We start from the raw sequence: 21,185 nt of genomic DNA, 5'->3' as shown, positions 1-21,185 counted from the left end.
GACGATCAAAACTCAAGTCAATTCACCTCAACTATATTGCCTGTTTAATCTCATTTTTACTTTGACTTGTTGGGACTTGCATCCTTTAACAAAGTCATTTCAAGCACAAGATTAGATAACCATTGATTTTGCTTAATTTATTGCTTTGGCTACATTTCAATAATATACAATGTATTTGTCCCTGAGCATGCTATTTGTCCATTGCTTTTTGTTGTTGTCATTATGCCTCATTTCAGCCATTGAGCTTTTTGGTCCGATTTATCCATTTCTTGAAGTTCGATAAAAACAAAAGCTTCTTTTCAACAGGGAATTCTTTGTGTTTTTGGGCAGTGCATCACAGAAACCAACAACACTAGACATTTAGCTGTTTAGTACCTCGCGTATACTGCATTTGAAAATAAAATTGGAAATAAAACTAAAGGTGCGGAGAGCTTAAAAACAGAAAGTCGGCTAAAAGGGGTGTTGTCGTTCTGGTTTGTTCTTTGGGTTCCCTCATTAGTTGGTGGCCATTTATAATCCCAGCAGGCCCAAGGACGAGCTCACCACTTTGACTGCAGCCATTGATCAATTAGGGAGTGAGCTGAACTCAACTCAGGGCTTGATTTATAAAGATTTATCCGTTTGTCATTATTTAAGGAAAAAAACTGGAAATTGCAGTGCTAAATGTTAATAGAGTTAGAGGGGGAAATGGCCATTCATTTCCTGAAATTGCAAGGTCACAAAGGGTCACCCATTTATATGCACGCTCCTTAAGGAGGCAATTTAACGTCGCCGACTTCTTAGGGAGGATCTACTAATTGCCTCGTTTTAATATAAATAAAGTCAGATTTCCCAGATATCTTAGAGCATGTGTCCAACAAAAAGGGCCCGCGACATGACATGGTTTCATGTTCGTTTGCGGATTATTCAGCAGAGAGAGGCTGGGGAATGGAGAAGAGGAAATGACATAAACCTCACTGAAGGCAGGAGGTCCTTAATGTGCCGCCACGTTCTCATCTGTGATTCACAGCTTTTCCCATTAAAAAATGGACCGCATCACAGGAAAATAACTCCTAAATCTCATCCTCATGTCACTCAAAGAGGAGGTCATCTAACATTTGCCTCTTCTGTCACATCACACTGACCAATCTGATAACTTAAAGCAAAGCCTTCCCAGCTTTTAACGCAATTAAATCGCAAGTAATCTAAACAAATGGCAAGCTGAAGGATTTTTACATTAGTAGATCAACCGGAACCTGTATTCATTTGGAACTCAATTCCCCAATTATGTTTGTAAACAAAAGCATAATTGTCCTTTGTCTAATCATGGAAGTCATTAATACATCAGGATGGAGAAGAGTGAGGAAAGGAGTGAGAGATGAATAAAAAGTGTTTAGGGCGGAGCAATGAGGTTGGAGTGGCATTTGAAAATGCTTTAGGAGTGGAAAAACTATGTTGACTTTGTGTGGAACCAAACAAAAAACAATATAATGACAGGATAGTGTACATTTAGTCTAGATGGAAATAACTGTTCATGAAGTTTAAGACCAGGGGTTTTCAAACTGTGGGTCGAAGTCACTTGGCTGCAGCTAAATTTGCGTTTCAGTGAATCACACACACACACACACACACACACACACACACACACACACACACACACACACACACACACACACACACACACACACACACACACACACACACACACACACACACACACACACACACACACACTTTAGTCTAGGGCTGCACAATATAGCAACACATTAAATAAAAATCGTGATATTGCTTAGTGCGATTTTCGAATTACAAATTGTGCTATTTATTTATATAAATATATGCGCTAGCTGCGTGTTTTATAGAAGTACGAGTGTGACTTGTAAAAACAATGTTTTCTGCATCTCAGAGCGGCTCGTTTCATTATTAAGCGGCTTCATTATTCAGAATTCAAATGTCACGTAAGGCTGTTTCAGGTCTGTTCATTCATCTCTGTCGTCTGTTCAACTCAGCGCTGTTTTCTTTCAGAGACATGCTCGTAAGAGTGCCTTCTTTGCATTTGGCAACCTACCAACACATAAGGAAAATATGTCTGTAAAAAGCATTTTACATATACTCACAGAACGAGCATGAGAGCTTTTTCTGCCCTGAACACTGCAATGAGTTTAACACTTGCAGTGCGGATCACTGTTCATATCCAGGCCGGAGCAAGCATGTTTCAAGCTTTTATTGACATGTTTCATCTACTCTATTGCACCAAACGTGGACCAATGCCATGTATGAGCACATATTTAATCAAGTCTTCTTAAAATGAAATGTATATGTGCATTATACAGCTGTATGTCTGACCATGAACGCGATGACATGATGCATTATTTACATAAACAGAACTTTGTTGCCATGGGTTTATATTTCACTTAAACATATTTTGGTGGGTCTTGAGCTTCCACATTACAATGGACACACATACATGTGACTGTGCTAAATCTAGACCAGAAGAAACTTGTTGCTTTGAGGGACGGTCGGCTTAGTTTTTTCGGTGTGTTCCGCACCGTTGGCTCTAGTCAGACACCTTCGGGTTTTTTGGGGCCGATTCAGCATGTTGAATCGCCGTCGGGCTGTCGGTGAGAGAGAGAACTCTGATTGGCTGTTCAGCTTAGCGAACGATTCAGTCCACGAGAATAAATGCGAAAGTGATGAAAGCGAGCAAAGAAATCAAGACGGTACAGACAGAAGGTTGTTATAATTTTACGTCATCTTACCTGAGCATTCAAATGCACTAATATTTTCGTAATAACATGAGCCAACTGGAACTAAGAAAGTGATCAGCGTGATTGATATTCAAAATGGTAAGCAACCGCTGCTTTGTTTATGGTTTGTTTATCTACAGTCCTAGTTTCGGTTTACCTTTTCGAATGACGAAAATAGACTATTGATACCTGCTGATATAGACAGATAACTACTCGCACATCGCTACACTATTGATAATAAGACTTTTTGTTCATAAAATTTAGTTCTATATGTTGCTAACGTGACAGAAAATATGTTTTTATTTTTTGTTTATGTTTGTACCACCTAGAATGCAAGTTTGTTGTTGTTTCAACATCAGTATTTGCTCTCCACTATCAATATGAAATAAAATTTTTCCTATTTAATTTAAGGGGATATTTCACCCAAAAATGAAAATTCTGTCATAATTTTCTCCCCCTCAAGTTGTTCCAAACCTGTATGAGTTTCTTTCTTCTCCTGAACACAAATGTCGGAGAATGTCGGTAACCAAACAGTTGATGGGCCCCATTGACTTCCATCGTTTTTTGTTTTTTTCATTCTATGGAGGTCAATGGGGCCCATGAACTGTTTGGTTACCCATATTCTTCTAAATATATTCATATCTTTCATTTTTGGGTGAACCATCCCTTTAATACACATTACTAATCTAGAATGATTCATCCTTGCATGTTTTTCCAAACAACAACAAAAATCATCTTCGAAATCCTTTATCATAATATAATAACATTTGTATGTCTGTCCTAACAACTTTCCTTTTTGACCAACGTCATGAATACCTATTTCTTTTTAACCCCTTCCCTCCAATCACCTGGCTCAATTCCAAGAAATAATCAAATTGTTTCCTGGTTCTATATCTAGTTTCAACTGAAAATATGTCAAATTATGTAAATAAAATGGGTACTGATCTGCATATCACATTTACTTGTTAAAATGGCATCAATCAATCAATCAATCATGCATTTTAAGGCACACAGAGCATCGATGAGACCCTGTACCTGTGAAGTCAGTGTTGACAGGCAAAGTAGAGCTGGGAAATCTGAAGTAGCCACTCCCTGTGAAGCGTCTCCCCTTTATAACCTGGCCCTGGGCATCAGACAAAGACACATCCGTCCGCTCCACGTGGTACAGAGGTGGAGGCCCGTTGAGCTCGGCCGGGGCATCCCAGGAAACCTTCATCGCTGTCACATTCAGCGGCCTTAATGCAGGGGCCCTCAGACCTGCCGGAACTATCATAACAGAAAAGAGGAAAGGATGGAGAGATTTGAGAATAAAAAAAAAAGAGATGTGCATTTATAGTCATAGCTCAGTTTCATGCATGCTGCTGTAATGATCTAATGGGGCTCTCATGTAGGCTGAGAGGAAGTAAATTACCTCGGCCTGACACATCCTCTGTGCATTTAGCTCACTCTGCCTGTCAGGCCGTCCACACCAGCAGCGCTAATAAAAACCCTCCATAGGGAATGGACGTGTTGTCTTCCAAGGCCCATCACGGCACACAAGTCATAAATTACACTCAATCAATAGCACTTGAGTCTATATAATTGAAACTCTGATATCATTTCAAATCCCTCCCGCTGATTTAATAGGATTTGTGTGAAGTCTCGCTGGACGTTTATCGTTTTTGCCTTAAAACATAAGGCGGTAAAAATGAAGTGTGACTGACGTGGCTTCACGTGCCCTTAAGTACTACAAGAGAAGTGATTATTCGGTAAGAGTCTGCAGGTAGTGGAATTAAAGGGACAGTTCATTTACGCACTCTCATGTTGTTTCCAAACCTGTATAACTTTTTCTTCTGTAGAAAGCAAAAGGAGTTATGAATTTTGTCGTTCATGACAAAAGCAGCAATTTTAAAATGAATTGTTCTTTTTTAGTAGGATCTTTTTAATTAATCAAAACGGTCATAATATTAAACAAGAGTGTCCAGAATATTCTACAAAAAAAAATCATTTTTAGTTTGATAAAAGATAGTCATATAGGTTTGGAATGAAATGAGGGCAAGTCAATTATAGCATTTTCAATATTGAGTTTTTAATTATTTTATTTTGATGGGTCTTAAAGTAAAAATTTGGATTCTTGGGTTTTTACTTTTTTAATTTGATGGGTCTTCCAGCAAATCCCTGAACAAAAAAAAACTTTTCTTAGTCTATTATAGGGTAAATTAAAACAATACAGTAGTGCAGCTGGATTGAGCTTGGTTAAACAATTTATGTTTCCTTTTTCAAACCAGCACATTTTATCTTTTGACATGGCTCAGCAAAAAGGTTAATATTGTCTTCATCATATTAATGACTAAGTCAAAGACAGGCATGTCTAGCACCAATTACAGCCTGGCATGAATGTTTTCTGTATTTATACGGCCTGACGTTTTTCAGTGGAACTATAATACTTATTTCTGTAACAGGAAAAGTATTGATTTATGCATAATTGCCTAACCTTCTCATGTGGGGGGAATATATGCACTCCGTTTTTCGAGTCAATGTGATGTGTACAGGCGGGGTACACTTGTTCTGCTTGTCTTTATGGATGTAATATACATAAAACATTACCATCAACTCTTGATTAGCTGTTCACATTTCAACAAGATCAATAACGGCAGTGTGCTTCCTTTTTAAAATGCTACAGGCTTATGTCCTCATCAGAGAGGGCATGTGCGCTCAAAAGAGAATTATGGGACCTTTTACACAGAAAGAAAAGGAAAGGAGGGGCAGACTAAACACTTGCATTTTGGAGGGATTATGGATATTTGTATACTGTGTATGTGTGTGTGTGTGTATATATATATATATATATATACACACACACAGTATACCAATATATATATATAGACATTCCATTACATTTATCAAAAGTGACAGTAAAGACATTTACTGTATAATGTTACAAAAGTGTTCTATTTGAAATAAAAGCTGCTCTTTATAACTCTCTATTCATCAAAGAATACTGAAAATATAGATTATAATATTAGAATCATTATAATTATTTCTGAAGGATCATGTGACACAGAAGACTGGAGTAATGGATGCTGAAAATTCAGCTTTGCCATCACAGGAATACATTTAATTTTAACATACATTAAAATAGAAAAACGTTATTTCAGATAGTAATAATATTTCACAATATTAATGATTTTGCTGTTTTTTGATCAAATAAAAGGTAGCCTTGGGGACCATAAGAGATTTCTTTCAAAAACATCCTTACAGAGCCCAAACGTTTGAACGGGAGTGTACATAAGAAAAAAAAAGAAAAAATGTTTTCAAATGAATCTTGCATCTGACAGGGCTATAAATTGTGTATGTTTTGCATTTGAACCAATCATGGCAGCTTACCAACCAACAATTAAATGGATTGTGTACAATGATTTCAAATAGTTACTCTCTTGCTATGCATGCATAAATTTCTTTGATCTTTGTCACATTCTGCCTGGTTGATTAATGTAATTTTCATTGATTATATGGAACCAAAACCTTGACCGCTACCAGGCACAAAATATCAAATATTGTGCTTGCTGAGATCTTTCCGGTCTGTTCAATGAAAACTGACATTGTGGCGCATATTAGTGAAGATAAATCAAAAACAATTAAATATTGTCTTAAAGAACGTGAATTAAGGGACAAATCGGACTCATAAAGTCCAAATTATTGGAAACAAAGAGTGTTTATTTCAACTACTGTGTCTATAGCTATGAGAAACATTCATCTACAGTTCAATTATTCTGCTATGAAGAGATGAATAACCTAAGTGTCTCCATTAATTTCAGTGGTGTGCTATTTAAAGCAATCTGATGTCATTCCAGTCGGAGAAAGCAGATGCTGACTTCTCGGTTTGAACAGATGGTAATTCTGTCTAATAGTGCATTGATGTAATAGTGATGTGCATTGTGTATACAGACAGTCATAAAATGGAGGTAAGGCTCAAATAAATTGCAATCATCAACATTAAATCCTGGCAGAGAAATGGGCGCAAACAAGGCTTGAGGGAGACATAGTCTTGAGAGGGCCAGACAACAGGTTGTGTTGGGCTAGTCAACGTGCTGTTTGTTCAAATGTATGGGAGGTGTGTAAGGACGTTAAGAGCAGCTTGTGTGGGAGCAGAATATTAATGAATTGGAGACACGGCAAATTCAGCTTAAGTGGTCGTAAAATGGGCTTTCGTATGAAAAAATAAAGAGAAAAAGAGCAACACAATATTAAACCAAAAAATAACACATACACACACAATAAAAACAGATGTGCAAGTCAATATAAATACAAAAATCAAAGCAAATATTTGTGTAAGAATATAACTACCGATACCCTATGCCAACAAAAAAATCTTCAGTAATAATTCTATAAACAGACGCAAAGCGTTAAAACCCTTCCGCCATATGGAAGAGCCGATGACATCGGCAGCTCTGTCGGCCGCAGCATATTGAGCTGACCATATGTTACAGCGGCGCTGCGAGCCTGACTGATTCATGCCCATCACATTCCACTGTATCAATTAAAGGCCCTTGAAGGCTGCATGATTTGTGCCTCTGTTATTAAACCCTGCTAATTCATCCTACTTACATATTCCTTATAAATCTCCGGGAGTGTGCGGTGATTCATTGCAATCGGGGAGAACGCCACGGCACATTTTTCTCCTTGTAATTAACAGTAAATTGTTTTTACTGCCGCACAATGAATTTCTCGGCTTGGTCCGCAAATGAAGTAGTTAGAAGCGGAGTGGAGAATCCTGTCTGAGGGGTTGGTTTAACTCATTAAGCCTTCACGTGAGCCGACGTGTAAATGGCAAAATAAAGGCAAAGGGAAAGAATTCAAAAGGGAAATGAGGCTGGTCATTGTCAGGAAGTACACATTTCCTTCCTGTAAAATTAAGAAAAGGCCGAATCTGGAAAGGCTAAGCTATATATACACGAGGTAAGCTATACAGTATATACAAGATTGGCCACAAATATATGGTCTAAAACAGAGGGGTTTTTTTTACTGCCTAATACAACATTTACCCACTGTTTAATCCATGTGTAACACTTTTTATGCATTTAAAAAAACTGTTACTTTTATTATTCAGTTAAAGGTACAATATGTAAGAATTTTGTAATAAAATATCCAAAAATCACTTGCACAGTGTGATATATTTCCTGCAGTTGTGTACTTACAATATCCCAAAAGTCTCCAAAGATTTTTTTATTTCAGAGAAATTCCAATTTTAAATAAGTGGCCGTCCCGGAAAAAAATGTCGCCTGTCAATGACGCAATATCCACGCTATCCTCGGTTTCCGTTCATACTGCCATAGCCATGACGTAACCATGGAGACAGACGTGGACAACTGCGTAGTGCGTAACGTTTAGCGGCACGCAGTTCTTGTTTCTTTAAAACATAGACCATGGCAAGCAGACTTTGGTACAAACAAGGAGAACTAAAATGAGGATCAATATCAGCGTGGCGTTTTTGAGATGCCGAGAGCTCCACGTCCGCGACTAACTTGGACTCGACAGAGCTTCACGACTTGACAGCTTTATTAGACAGGTGAGCAAATGTACATAAAACAAATCAATGTTATATAACGTTAGCTCAACATGATGAAATGTTAGAATATGGTCAGTATGTTATTCTAATGTTGATCTAGCTTACTGCTAGTTTCGTATAGCAAACGAACTAACACGTAGTATAACATTATAACTTTCAACAGACTTTTAAATGCTGTTTAGTGTGATAGTGTAACGTTAGACCAAGTGAAGCAGCGCTGCGTTACCTCACAAAGTTTAATAAACTGACCTGTGTGAGTAATCCAGCACTTGCGGGTAGTTCGGTAGAATTAAATGTTCTTATTCCTTTATATCCGCGGGACTCGCGTGTAATATGTCTCTTTAGCAATCGCGACCTGCTTAATACCACTGTAATGTTAAAAAACATGAATGTTTGCACTCATCCATAAACATTATTAGATCCATCAGCTTGACAGCAAGTCCAATCATTCAGCTCATCACTGCGTCATAAACCTACGCCTTTGTTATTATTGGAAACTGCGCCCTCTTGTGGCGAAAAATTCTTACATATTGTGCCTTTAATATCACATTAATCGAGCATATGCAATCTTGGAAAAAAATGTTTAAATGTATTTTCTACAATTTTGTTATTGTGCAAAATCTTGGTCCTCAAAATAAATTAAATAAAAAATAACATTTATATATGAACAAAACTAAAATCTATAGCCACTACATAAAGGGGAAAACTGAGTGAGCGAGAGAGAAAGAGAGAGCAGAAAAGCCTGATAAAAAAATAAAATGGTGTTCTTGATGACACATTTTTAGAAATTGCGTAAAGAACGAACCTTCCTTCCTCTGACTGCTTGACTATTCAAAATTCATCAATTTTAAAGTATGAAAATGATAGAGATAACCTAATCTAAAATAGCTTTAGTTTGTATTCCTTTGAGATAAAAGACTTCCTCTCTCAATTGAGAGCAGGGCAGACCATATGTGCTCCAGTTCACCGATGGGTTTACGTACACAATTAAAGGTGGTCAGTCCCAGCCCTCACTGAGGGAGACCTATTCAACAAACTGACTATGAGCAATGACAGACACTTTCCATTAAAGGTACTTCATTAATATTAACATAAGAATTAACACCTATTCAGGTCTTTCTCCTTTCGACGACAACATGTATCGAAGCTGGCACACGTAATTGGATGTTGAGTGCACGCACATGCATACTGTGTGTGTACTCCATTATTAACTGTGAAGTTTTAAAAAGTAGAACAGGATTGGTTCTTGTATTAGGGTTGAAGTAGCATTGTTGATAGATCATTTTAAATCAATCAGTTGAAGATCTGAAAGTGATTGAGAGCTGCAGTAAAGATTTAGAACGTACACGTAGACCTCAAAATATTACATAAATGGCAGCTTGTACGGTACACTGGATGTAGATGTTAGGGATGGTACTGACCGGAGGGCAGAGTTCGACCTGACGCAGGTGGACTGCTCACGCAGCCCTGTCTGTTGCACACGGTCACAGTAAAACTGTACTCCTCATAGGCCTTCAGTCCTCCTGCAGTGCAGCTCCGCTCCTGTGCTGATCCACTGTACAACACCTGAAACATGAAAACACACATATTACACAGAGATACTCACATTTTCACACTTAAAGTGGTAATTCACCACTGGCCAAGTGGGCTTTCAATACAACTTGGCTGCCTGTGTGGTAGAAAGGCTTTTTTCTTTTTTTTTTTATCAGTGCTACATGAAAAGAGAAAACGTGCTGTTGTCTTCAGCACCCATAATGCACTAGGCATGTTGCCGTCCAAAGCCACTCCCAGCCTGCTCATATTGAATAGGCTTGACCAGAGTCAAATACCACCTTACTCGAGTAGGAAATACTTCGTAGCAAACTCTAGTCATAATGTTGTTGACTTGTATTGTTCCCAGTTGCAATAATTTAAAGAGTAACGCTTAGCGGGAGTTAATTTTGGTTTCTGGTAAAGGATCTAGAGTGTCATAGGCAGTGGCTAAAGACTGCAAAGAATCGTAAATATGGAAACACCGCAACGGAAAATCTGAATAACCTCTGTGTTTTTAGTCTTTATTTTTAACTGGATGGCTATGAACACAGTGTTTTAGGCCAAAGAGAAAGGGGGAGGGGGGAGGGGAACTGAAAGAAATGTGGAAAAAGAGGAACAAGGAGCACCTTCTGCCCAACCCACTGATTCAAAACGCAGTAGTGTACAGGTGAAGACTGCTATCATAGTGTTCTTTTGCCATAATGCTGTTTAAAGAGTAAACAAAGTAAAATACAATTTTCAGTGATAAACCTGCTCTTAAAAAAACGGTTTTGTTTTCAACCCTCTGTTGATTCAACTGTCCATGGGATGCAAAACTGCGGAAATACAATCATTAGTCATCTGGCGGACTCATCTGGCGGACTTTTGCTGACAAATAAATGGAAATTTCTCAATCCACTCAACACGGAGAGGAGAATATACTCCCAACATTGTAACAAAGCGGTTTGAAAATCGGCAAACTGAAGAATTAAAACAGTTTTTAGGCACTTAAACTAAGACAACAAAATCAGAGCTAAGGTCTGATTGTTAACATACAAACCAAGGTTCTCAAATGGACACAGAAAGTTTGAATCAAGTTCATGCCATTTGTCTCCATCTTCTCTTCTCCCCATTTCCTGTCTTCTCCCAATTTATTATGCTGCCTTCGAATGCTAGCGGAATTATCGTAAATACGAGTTTTCTAGTTAAAAATTGGGCATGGACGTCCTCTCAAGTCGTATTTACCACTGAGAAGCTCTGGGATAATTTTGATACCCAAGTTCCCGAGTAGGGCAGGCCATAAACATGGCGGAAGGGAGAACGATTGCAGCTGTGACTGCTATTCTTTCAGTAGTGGCTCCTAAATGTAAATTTAGATAGGGAAGATTCTGGGTCTTAGCACTAGTTTATGATCAATATTTTGTAAGATTATATTCTAATTGCTGAACACCTGCAGAACACTTTTGGCAGAGGCATTATTCAGCCTGAGGGTGGCACTCTAACGTTGATTGGTAGGATTAAATACACACGACACAGGCATAGAATGCCATCTTAGAATTGGCTTAATGTAGTAGTATTTATTGCCTCCGAATGTTGTTTTAGAATATTACATGTTGTGGGGGAAGTCCAGTGAGGAAAAGAAAGTCATGTCTATTCTCAGAACAAACATAAAAGAAATACAACAGAACTATATAAAGGCTATTCACATGACCATGTTTAAACTAAAGGATTTATACTTTCATTAATTTGATACACTACTCCACATAGGCAGAACAGAAATGCCAACTAGTTATTGACCTGGTGCAGACTAATATACACATGAATGTAATTTATATCGTCTTGGTCTGGAGCGAGGTTTATGCAAGGTAACATGAAAATAAGTGGGGCAGTCTGAAATCTGCCCCAATGGCTCTCAATTAGAGTGCACTGCAGTTCCATTTTTCACCACAGATATGCATTGGAAAATTGTGGGGTGCTGTAGAGCTGGGGAGGACTCTGATATCACCGCTGATATCATAATACACGCCTGCCGAAGCCATGCGCTAAATTTTTATATATCCTGCTCACTTTAACTTAAACTTGTCTAGAAACTTTAAAAATATTTGTTGCAGGATGCTGAACAGATTTAAAATTTATTTTTAGTTTAGTTAGTTTTAGAGGCATTAGTTTTTTTAAACAGAACAGCTACATCACCATGTCTTGTTGTTACAGTAGTGCATACTTACATATATGAATAATCATCTGAAGCGACTAGTATGTTATACACAACGAAAATAGCCTGTATTTGACCGAAATTCCAGAATTGTCAACGAGCTGACTAGATAGCCTGGTCAATGTTTATATGCTTGCCAATGAATGGGACGCTAAATATCATTTTGGCTTTTTTCCTAATAAATAAGAATAAACCTGGTGTACTGCATGATTCCTGTTCTTTCCGACAACAAAGCACGTTGCGTTGCGACAAGCTCATAATCACAACTTCAAAAGTGGGAAGTAGGAAATTTCCGATGGCATGTGAAGGCAGCATTATACAACAAAGTTGGAGTAGCTACTTTAAAACTAATTCTAATTAGTTTAATTAAACTAACAACTAATTCAAGTAAAATTAAGCTGGACTTAGTAAATAGAATATAGAAACAATATACACTCACCGGCAACTTTATTAGGTACCCCATGCTAGTAACGGGTTGGACCCCCTTTTGCCTTCAGAACTGCCTCAATTCTTCGTGGCATAGATTCAACAAGGTGCTGGAAGCATTCCTCAGGGAGTTTGGTCCATATTGACATGATGCCATCACACAGTTGCCGCAGATTTGTCGGCTGCACATCCATGATGCGAATCTCCCGTTCCACCACATCCCAAAGATGCTCTATTGGGTTGAGATCTGGTGACTGTGGAGGCCCTTTTAGTACAGTGAACTCATTGTCATGTTCAAGAAACCAATTTGAAATGATTAGAGCTTTGTGACATGGTGGAAGTAGCCATCAGAGGATGGGTACATGGTGGCCATAAAGGGATGGACATGGTCAGAAACAATGCTCAGGTAGGCCGTGGCATTTAAACGATGCCCAATTGGCACTAAGGGGCCTAAAGTGTGCCAGGAAAACATCCCCCACACCATTACACCACCACCACCAGCCTGCACAGTGGTAACAAGGCATGATGGATCCATGTTCTCATTCTGTTTACGCCAAATTCTGACTCTAACATCTGAATGTCTCAACAGAAATCGAGACTCATCAGACCAGGCAACATTTTTCCAGTCTTCAACTGTTCAATTTTGGTGAGCTCTTGCAAATTGTAGCCTCTTTTTCCTATTTGTAGTGGAGATGAGTGGTACCCGGTGGAGTCTTCTGCTGTTGTAGCCCATCCGCCTCAAGGTTGTGCGTGTTGTGGCTTCACAAATGCTTTGCTGCATACCTCGGTTGTAACGAGTGGTTATTTCAGTCACTGTTGCCCTTCTATCAGCTCGAACCAGTCTGGCCATTCTCCTCTGACCTCTGGCATCAACAAGGCATTTCCGCCCACAGAACTGCCGCTCACTGGATGTTTTTTCTTTTTCGGACCATTCTCTGTAAACCCTAGAGATGGTTGTGCGTGAAAATCCCAGTAGATTAGCCGTTTCTGAAATACTCAGACCAGCCCTTCTGGCACCAACAATCATGCCACGTTCAAAGTCACTCAAATCAACTTTCTTCCCCATACTGATGCTCGGTTTGAACTGCAGGAGATTGTCTTGACCATGTCTACATGCCTAAATGCACTGAGTTGCCGCCATGTGATTGGCTGCTTAGAAATTAAGTGTTAACGAGCAGTTGGACAGGTGTACCTAATAAAGTGGCCGGTGAGTGTATATATATATATATATTCTGTTAAATTTAAGGAAAAGGCAGCAGTGGTTGGCAGCAATTCTCCGTAAAAAACACAGTGTCAGATTCTGTGATATTTTATCCAATGAAATAAATAACAGAAAATGTAACAAACACCCTAATGTACATTGCTGATAACAAAATAATTTATGTAAAATATAATCATATGTGATGTATCACATATGGAGAATGTCCTTTTACTATTTCATACTGTAAATTATATGGTAATTATACAGTTCTTACAACCGCTCAGACACACACCGCATAGATCACACCCCCAGAGCTTTCAATACCTGCCTGACCTGACATATTTATAAAAAAACTGCATATCTGTAGGTTACTGATGGAAAACATCAATGCTAACATACACTTATCAAGCTAATTAAAATCTAAGATAATGAAATCCAATTAAAAAGAGGATTGTTCAAGAAAAGTAATCTTAAAAAACATCCTTGAAACATTTGCCACAAAGACAGGGAAGGTGATTCTGATATGGAAAACAGTGCTTTAAATACAGACTAACATGCAGGAGATGACACTACTTTAACCTTTAAAGGTTTGCTACCCGAACGAAGAAAAAGAAACACAAAGATTCACATGAGTAAGAGAGGAGACCTTTGTGGACAGTTCAGCCCACGCCACATGCATACTGGGACACAGGCCACAAGCTATGGAAATATGAAACTGGACAGAAATGAAGGTTATTGGGGTAAAAAAAAAAAAACGATTTTTGCATTTCTATGAAAACTTCTTTTTTGGAAGAGAAAAACTTGAAAAACGGGAGCAATGGGAAGGTGTTCTGTGTGATGCATGAGGCAAAGTACAGGACAATATAGCCACAGTCCAGTGCTTTAGAGACATGCCAACAGATCAGAAATATTCTGGCAGTGGCCCTTTTCTATCAGGAAAAAAGTTTAATGTGCTGCAATGGATACCTGAGATACTATAGGTGGAGCGTATGGATTGGACATTTGTTCTTGGTGAAGGTTGACTCTGTACTCAGTCACTTCGCCCCTGACATCGTTGTCCTGTGGCGTCTCCCAGCTCACTCTGAGTGAGGATGAGGACACAGGAGACACCTGAGGAGGGGGCATGTACTCTGGCACTGTGGAGCAGAAAAGATAATTAATCAAAACAATAAAACATTTTCCTAATCAGCATTTTTGTCTTGTTTTTCAGCAAATTAATTTACCAGTGAAGCAAATTTGCAAAATTTGGGCTGTTAAAGGGGTCATCGGATGCAAAATTCACTTTTATATGGTGTTTGCATATAAATGTGTCTTTGCAGTGTGTGGACACAACCACCATACCATGAAAAAAATCCATTCACTCTTTTTTTTTAATCCTCAAAAAGTCTAAACACTCTTAATAATCAGGCCGTTTGGATTTTCTGAGCACTATGATGTCATAATGCTCATGCTCCGCTCACGACCACTGACGGCCTGTCCCGTATTAGCATATTTCTGCCCTCAGCCGTTTCCACCCTTCTGTCAGAGGGGTGGGGTGAGCAGTTGCTCATTATCATTTAAAGAGACATGCACCGAAACATGTCACTGTGAACAAAGCTGTTTTTGAGGAGGTAAAAAGGGTGTTGTTTTACACAACCATTGAGGAATTTTAACCAAAGTATATAACAAACTTTACATGAACACTCTAAAGAATCATACCAACTTGTGGAAAAAGGGCATCCGATGACCCTTTTAAGACTAGTTTGAGAGAATACTGGAATTAAGTTTCTTCATTTTGTTTTTCATTATTTTAAGCACAAACCTAACAACATGCAAAAAAAAAAAAAAGAATAATAAGATCAAGAACTAGAGAACAAATGTTGATGTTGGATTTGGAAGCCCGAACCTCTAGCCAGAATTTGAACTTGGATCGAATTCGTTCTAAATCAGATACAGATAAATTAGTACAGTAAGATAACATTTATTTGAATGCATTGGTGAGAGAGCGATTGCATGTGTAAATGAATCCTACCTGTCTGTGCAATGTATCTACTCTACTTGCTCTCAGAGTATACATTTATTTGTCATTTTAACTGATGTAAACGGTTCATATAATAGGTGTATTATCCTGTGGCCCCTTTATAGGACAGAAATAGTATTATAGCCACTGTAAACCTTAAGTTTTGATCATAATTTATAAGAAAACCATAAGTCAGATCAGTTAAAAAAAGATATAGCAACAAACTTCAGAACAGTCAAGGCCTGTGCCGAGTTTGGTGCTTGTAGCAATAAAGCTCTGGTTAAAGTTGAAAATTTTTGTCTCAGAAGAAAACTGAATACTATTATTAATATATTTAATGGCTGGGTAAGGTATTATGTATTTTTACTGGAAAACAACACTAAATAATGGAAAAAATACATCAATAAAATATTATTATTCCATAATTATTCCATTGAATAGCATAATACATTTTAATTTCTTTATTAAATAACTGCCAAAATGATTCTGCTCTACACTGATTAATCCTGACTCACTTCAAACAGCTGTTGGGTTGTCCTCTTGACACAACCTTTGACAAGAAAATGCGCAAACTCGAGTGCATCTCGTCAAACAAAAACATGGCCAGATATAAAAATATAAAGTACACCTCCCTCCAAGTGTCAAAATATAGAGAGGAAGTTGACAGAAACACTAAATGGAGCTTCAGCTGTCTTCTCTTTGAATAAAAGAGAAAGCCTGGATGGGTTCCTTCCTGTGAAGCACTTGTGGTGAAAATGTATCCCACATAAACAATCCCTCACATGTTTATGCTAATTCCTCATTTCCGTTTTTCAGGAACTGTCATTCTACGCTGTAACACTAGCCACCTATTCTTTCTCTGCTTAATAAGCATCTTCTCAAAATCAATTCTCCAGGGCTCCCATCTAAATAAAGACTGAAGATACAGGATTTTCTCTGCGGGATGGAGCCGCGTTTGTGGCCTATGAAATGCTATACTTGTTTATTTCAAACTGTTGTGATTATTGTTCAAGATAATTTGTTTCATAATCTCCTCGGATATAAAACAAAATGAAAAGAGCCGCCCCCAACCAAAGTGATTTTTAAAATGTAATACAAAGTTTCATATCATTTATAGTTACAGTCATCCTAGTTTAGCTTTGGTTTTTGTTTAAATGGCTTTCTTTGATAGGTCAAAGTGTGTTCAACTGACCTCCTTCTGCGGTACGTCCCACTACCCACTCTGACAAGGTACTGCCGGCCATGTTAACTGTGAGCACTCTGAAGCGGTAGGTGGAAAATGCTTCTAGATTCGACACCACCGCACTGCTCTCAGGTGGAGTTAGAGCATTCTCATTGGCTGAACTCATTGATGGCCGTGGGTTCAACCAGCCACTACTGAGGAAAACCCTTTGCTCTGGACTGTGACTGGTGGCATTTCTCTGCGACTCGTTCAGCAGCTGCATAAAGAGCTCATACCTGATAATTATACCTGGAGAAAGAAAGAAAAAGACATATATATGCCAATACCTTCTTCCACAATCCCTTATTAAGCCTCAGAAAGAGGCAGAAGATATTGAGATGTAAGACCGGCCATTGACAATTACACAATTACAGCTGCTGCATGAAATTATGTAGAAAAGAGAGGCAGACAGAGAGAATCAGATAGACACAATTAAACGGAGAGGAAATTCATTGAGAGAATCCTCTAAGGGCACTTTATAATGGTCCATGTTAATGAGCTAATTTGGCAAAAAGCATGATAACTGGCATTAAAAGTCATTGATATACAGAGGGCTATTTTGCGACGCTTTCAATGGCGCGAGGCACAATACATAATTGTATGCAGCAATCAACTGTTTTAAATGTGAAATGTTTCTTTGCGGCGCACAGTCCCATCAGTTTATATTGCGAAATGAAGCATGGGCTGAGCCTTAATCAAGCCTCTTGGTTGTAGATTAAAGTTCGTAAGGAATTAATTTTCATCCCGGCTGAGATCAAATGGCATCTCTATAATAGTATTTCTCATTATTGTAATGATGTAGCTGGAGACAGCTAAAAAGGAAGCTACGACAGAGCAGAAGAGCATTTCAGCTCTGCCACGTGCATTTAAGATTCACTGTTAAATAAATGATGTCTAACAAAATCATACTCCCTCTAAATTAAAAAAAGGAGAGATATATTTGGTGACTATTTAAATGAAAAAAGACAACATTAGTTTCAACAAGTTTAACATCTTTCATCATATTAGGTCTGGTGAAAGACAAAAAAAAAAGGACACAAAATGAAACAAAATACCCCAAAAATATGTAAAAATCAGGGGGTAGCGATCATTATAACAATGGGAACGCATTCCCCATGACTTTTTAAAATGGTGCGTTTATTCTCAAGCAGGAGGCCTCATCACATTTCTATGGGAGCTGCAGAATGACTTAAAATTATTTAATTAAAATGTAAAAAGGAAAAAAAAGAAACCTGAAATTACAAAAATAATTGTGGCCAATTAATTGAATATATTGATTATTCTAGATTCTGTAAAAAAAACCTCAGTTTGAAAACAAGCAACTTTGTCGTAATTACAACAGCACAATCTCGAAAAAATATTATGGCATATATGAGGGGCTAATCAAATATTGTGTTGGAGAACCACTGGCATATACCCATGCTTTAATGTGTGCCCCAGTTTAAAAACAGTGAAAAATGCTCTAAGGGTGTCAATACCGTTGGGTAACACTGGTGGTTCCCAGTCCACTTTGAGTTGAGAGGACCCTAGGGTTGTGATTCTGGGTGCAGGCTGCTGCTGGGGAGGTATCTGAGCGGTGAGTACGATCAGACTCTCGCTGCGAGCACAGCCTCCGTTAGTGCAAGCCTGCAGACTGAAGTTGTATCGAGTGAATGGTTGCAGCTCCTCAGCAGTAGCCTCTGTTTGAAGTCCTGTGTAGTGGATCCTCTCTTCTCCGGTCAGATCATGTATCGAGCTCAGGGTATAGCTGTCCATCGGACCAGTGGTGTTCAAGGGCTCTGTCCAGTTAAAGGAGGCGCTGGTGGGTTTGGCTCGACCCACAAGGCTTAATTGGAGCTCCTCTTGCTCGGGTACAGAAGACAGGGTGCGTAATCTGACCGCGGCACTGCTGGTGTTAGCACGAATATTACTGGTGATGAGCTGGTAAGAGTATGTTGTATAAGGAGACAAATCGGCATCTGTGTAATGCATAGTTCCTGTATGAGAAAGAGAATAAGGAAGCTGTCAAATTAGATGGATGACAAATGTTAGTGGAACAATGACATCACTACCATTCAAAAGTTCGGGAGTCAGTCTCTTGGTCATCAAGGCCTATTAATGTTTTTTTTAAGGCCAAGTAAAAAATTTAATATTGTGAAATATTATTACAATTTAAACTAACTGTTTTATTCTAATATATTTTAAAATGTCAGTATTTTAACTGATCTCATTCTAATATGTTGATTTGATGCTCAAGAATATATATTTTTTTTAAATCAATAATGAAAACAATTGTACTGCTTAATATTTTTTTGGAAACCATGACACACTATATCAGGATTCAATGAATAGAAAGTTGAAAAGTTGATTTATTGGTAATATCATTTTTCTGTAAATTTTAAATGACTTTACTGTCACTTTTGATCAATTTAATGCATCCTTGCCGAGTAAAAGTATTAATTTATTTCAAAAATAAAATATTACTGACCCCAAACTTTGCCATGTTCTTAGAAATGTACTCTTTGTGTACATGTTTATTTAATAAAGTTTTTAAAAAACATTCATACTTTCAAGTTTTAATTTACTGAGGTGTCACCATCAAGTAAAAACATAATTCCCAATACTTTGAATGTGAGTGAAAAATATATAGCATATAGCATAAATCATGAATTAATATAAAAATCATATATAGCATAAATCATGAATTAATAATTCATAAGAAATATTGTTCTGGGGGATTCGCACCACATGACATTTTGAAATATGAACTAAAATCGCCTTGATATAAAAAGGTAAAAAATAACACAGTAATCAGAGTCTCCAGGGTCTTCTCTATGATATCATTTTAATCTATCAATATTATTGCATCACATTTGATTAGGGCACAGAGTTTATGTATCATTTAATTCCAGAACACAATATTATATTATATTATATTATATTATATTATATTATATTATATTATATTATATTATATTATATTATATTATATATTATTATATTATATATTATTATATTATTATATATTATATATTATATAATATTATATTATATTATATTATATTATATTATATTATATTATATTATATTATATTATATTATATTATATTATATATAGGCAAAGACATTATGGCAGCACCATAAAACATTTGACGTTCAGAAAATCTGCATTAGTCTGACTAACCGAACGGGTGCTGGCTATAGCTGGTCTGGATGATCTCTGAATCTCGGAGCAGAGTGTACGTCAGTGCATTGCTGTTGGGGGAGTCAGGGGCTCTCCAGCTCAGCTCTATGGTCGTGGAGTTCAGAACCCGGCCGAGGGGAGGAGGCTGCTGTCGGGGATCTGAACAGGAGTGGTTTAAGACAATGCATATTGCTGATAAATCCGTGAAAAAGAACTAAAGGTGGAAGTGACAAGGTTAAAGCACCACATCTGCTAGCTAACAAGGAAAATGGACTATGAATATACAAGAGCAACAATCATTTGTTACATGTAAATAATGCTAACTTAATAAAAACACTGTACTGGAGAGACACATTAGGGCTTTAAGAGACTCTGAGGTTAAGTGCTGTATGCTCTAAACACATACAGACCCATAAACAGGTCACCTTTCAGTATACATGCTTAATGTTTATAGACCAGATATGCACTGAACCAAGGAAGGGTATAAGATCATGAGAGAGAGATATAGAAATGATCAGAAATGTAGACAAAGATATAGAAATGTTCAGCTAAAACACAAGGATGCAACATGATTAAATTTGAGTGTCAGCTCATGTAAGTATTTTGAATAAAGTATGTAATAAGTCCAGCGTAAATATCACAGCATTTGCGCAACGGCAGTGAGTTTTGACCTTAGGTATGCGTGTCTCTTGCGTTAAACCTAGAAAGCAATTTGACTATATTGAAGAAATCTGCATTTAAATTACAGTCACTACAATAAAGAAACTCTCTGATATGATCTATAAGAGGCATTTTCCCATTTTTGAGCCAAATAATTTTACTATTTAAGCATTAAGGCGATTTGGTTCCGGAACCGTGACATGGTTTGAAAAGCTTTCTTTTCTATGTTGAAGTATTTCCTATTGAAAACCAAAGTTGGAGTAGTATATATCGAAGGGCTCGCCACTAGCTTTAATTTCTGTCATAATTTCCATCACGCTTGAAATCTTGTACCTTGGACGAGAGCATTGAAGATATACTTTCAAATTAATAAATTCCAGCTACTTCCTTCAAAACCAATTGCCACCCAGAGCTCAACATGAACACAAAATGAAAGCAACAAAAACTCCAATTTTCATTTCATGGGATCATGCTGATTAGAAATAAACTTAATTTAGTGGTAATTTAATACTGAAA

General features: G+C 37.6%; 1 protein-coding gene across 1 annotated transcript in view; it reads right to left on the bottom strand.

Annotated features, from left to right (window-relative positions):
- Positions 1 to 21,185, bottom strand: part of ush2a (Usher syndrome 2A (autosomal recessive, mild)) — a 236,098-nt gene that overhangs the window by 160,995 nt on the left and 53,918 nt on the right. Inside the window, exons 16-21 of the mRNA XM_056234074.1 lie at positions 20,010 to 20,168; positions 18,325 to 18,822; positions 16,817 to 17,095; positions 14,592 to 14,761; positions 9,696 to 9,840; positions 3,762 to 3,992 (exon numbers count right to left, since the gene is read on the bottom strand). Of these exons, the coding sequence (XP_056090049.1) occupies positions 3,762 to 3,992; positions 9,696 to 9,840; positions 14,592 to 14,761; positions 16,817 to 17,095; positions 18,325 to 18,822; positions 20,010 to 20,168 (1,482 nt within the window). The remainder of the gene's footprint in view (positions 1 to 3,761; positions 3,993 to 9,695; positions 9,841 to 14,591; positions 14,762 to 16,816; positions 17,096 to 18,324; positions 18,823 to 20,009; positions 20,169 to 21,185) is intronic.

Source organism: Rhinichthys klamathensis, unplaced genomic scaffold (assembly GCF_029890125.1).
Source record: "Rhinichthys klamathensis goyatoka isolate OS25496 unplaced genomic scaffold, OSU_Roscu_1.1 h1tg000387l_1, whole genome shotgun sequence".
Lineage (NCBI taxonomy): Eukaryota > Metazoa > Chordata > Actinopteri > Cypriniformes > Leuciscidae > Rhinichthys > Rhinichthys klamathensis.
The sequence above is the reverse complement of the archived record's forward strand: the minus strand, read 5'-3'. Positions and strand labels throughout refer to the sequence as shown.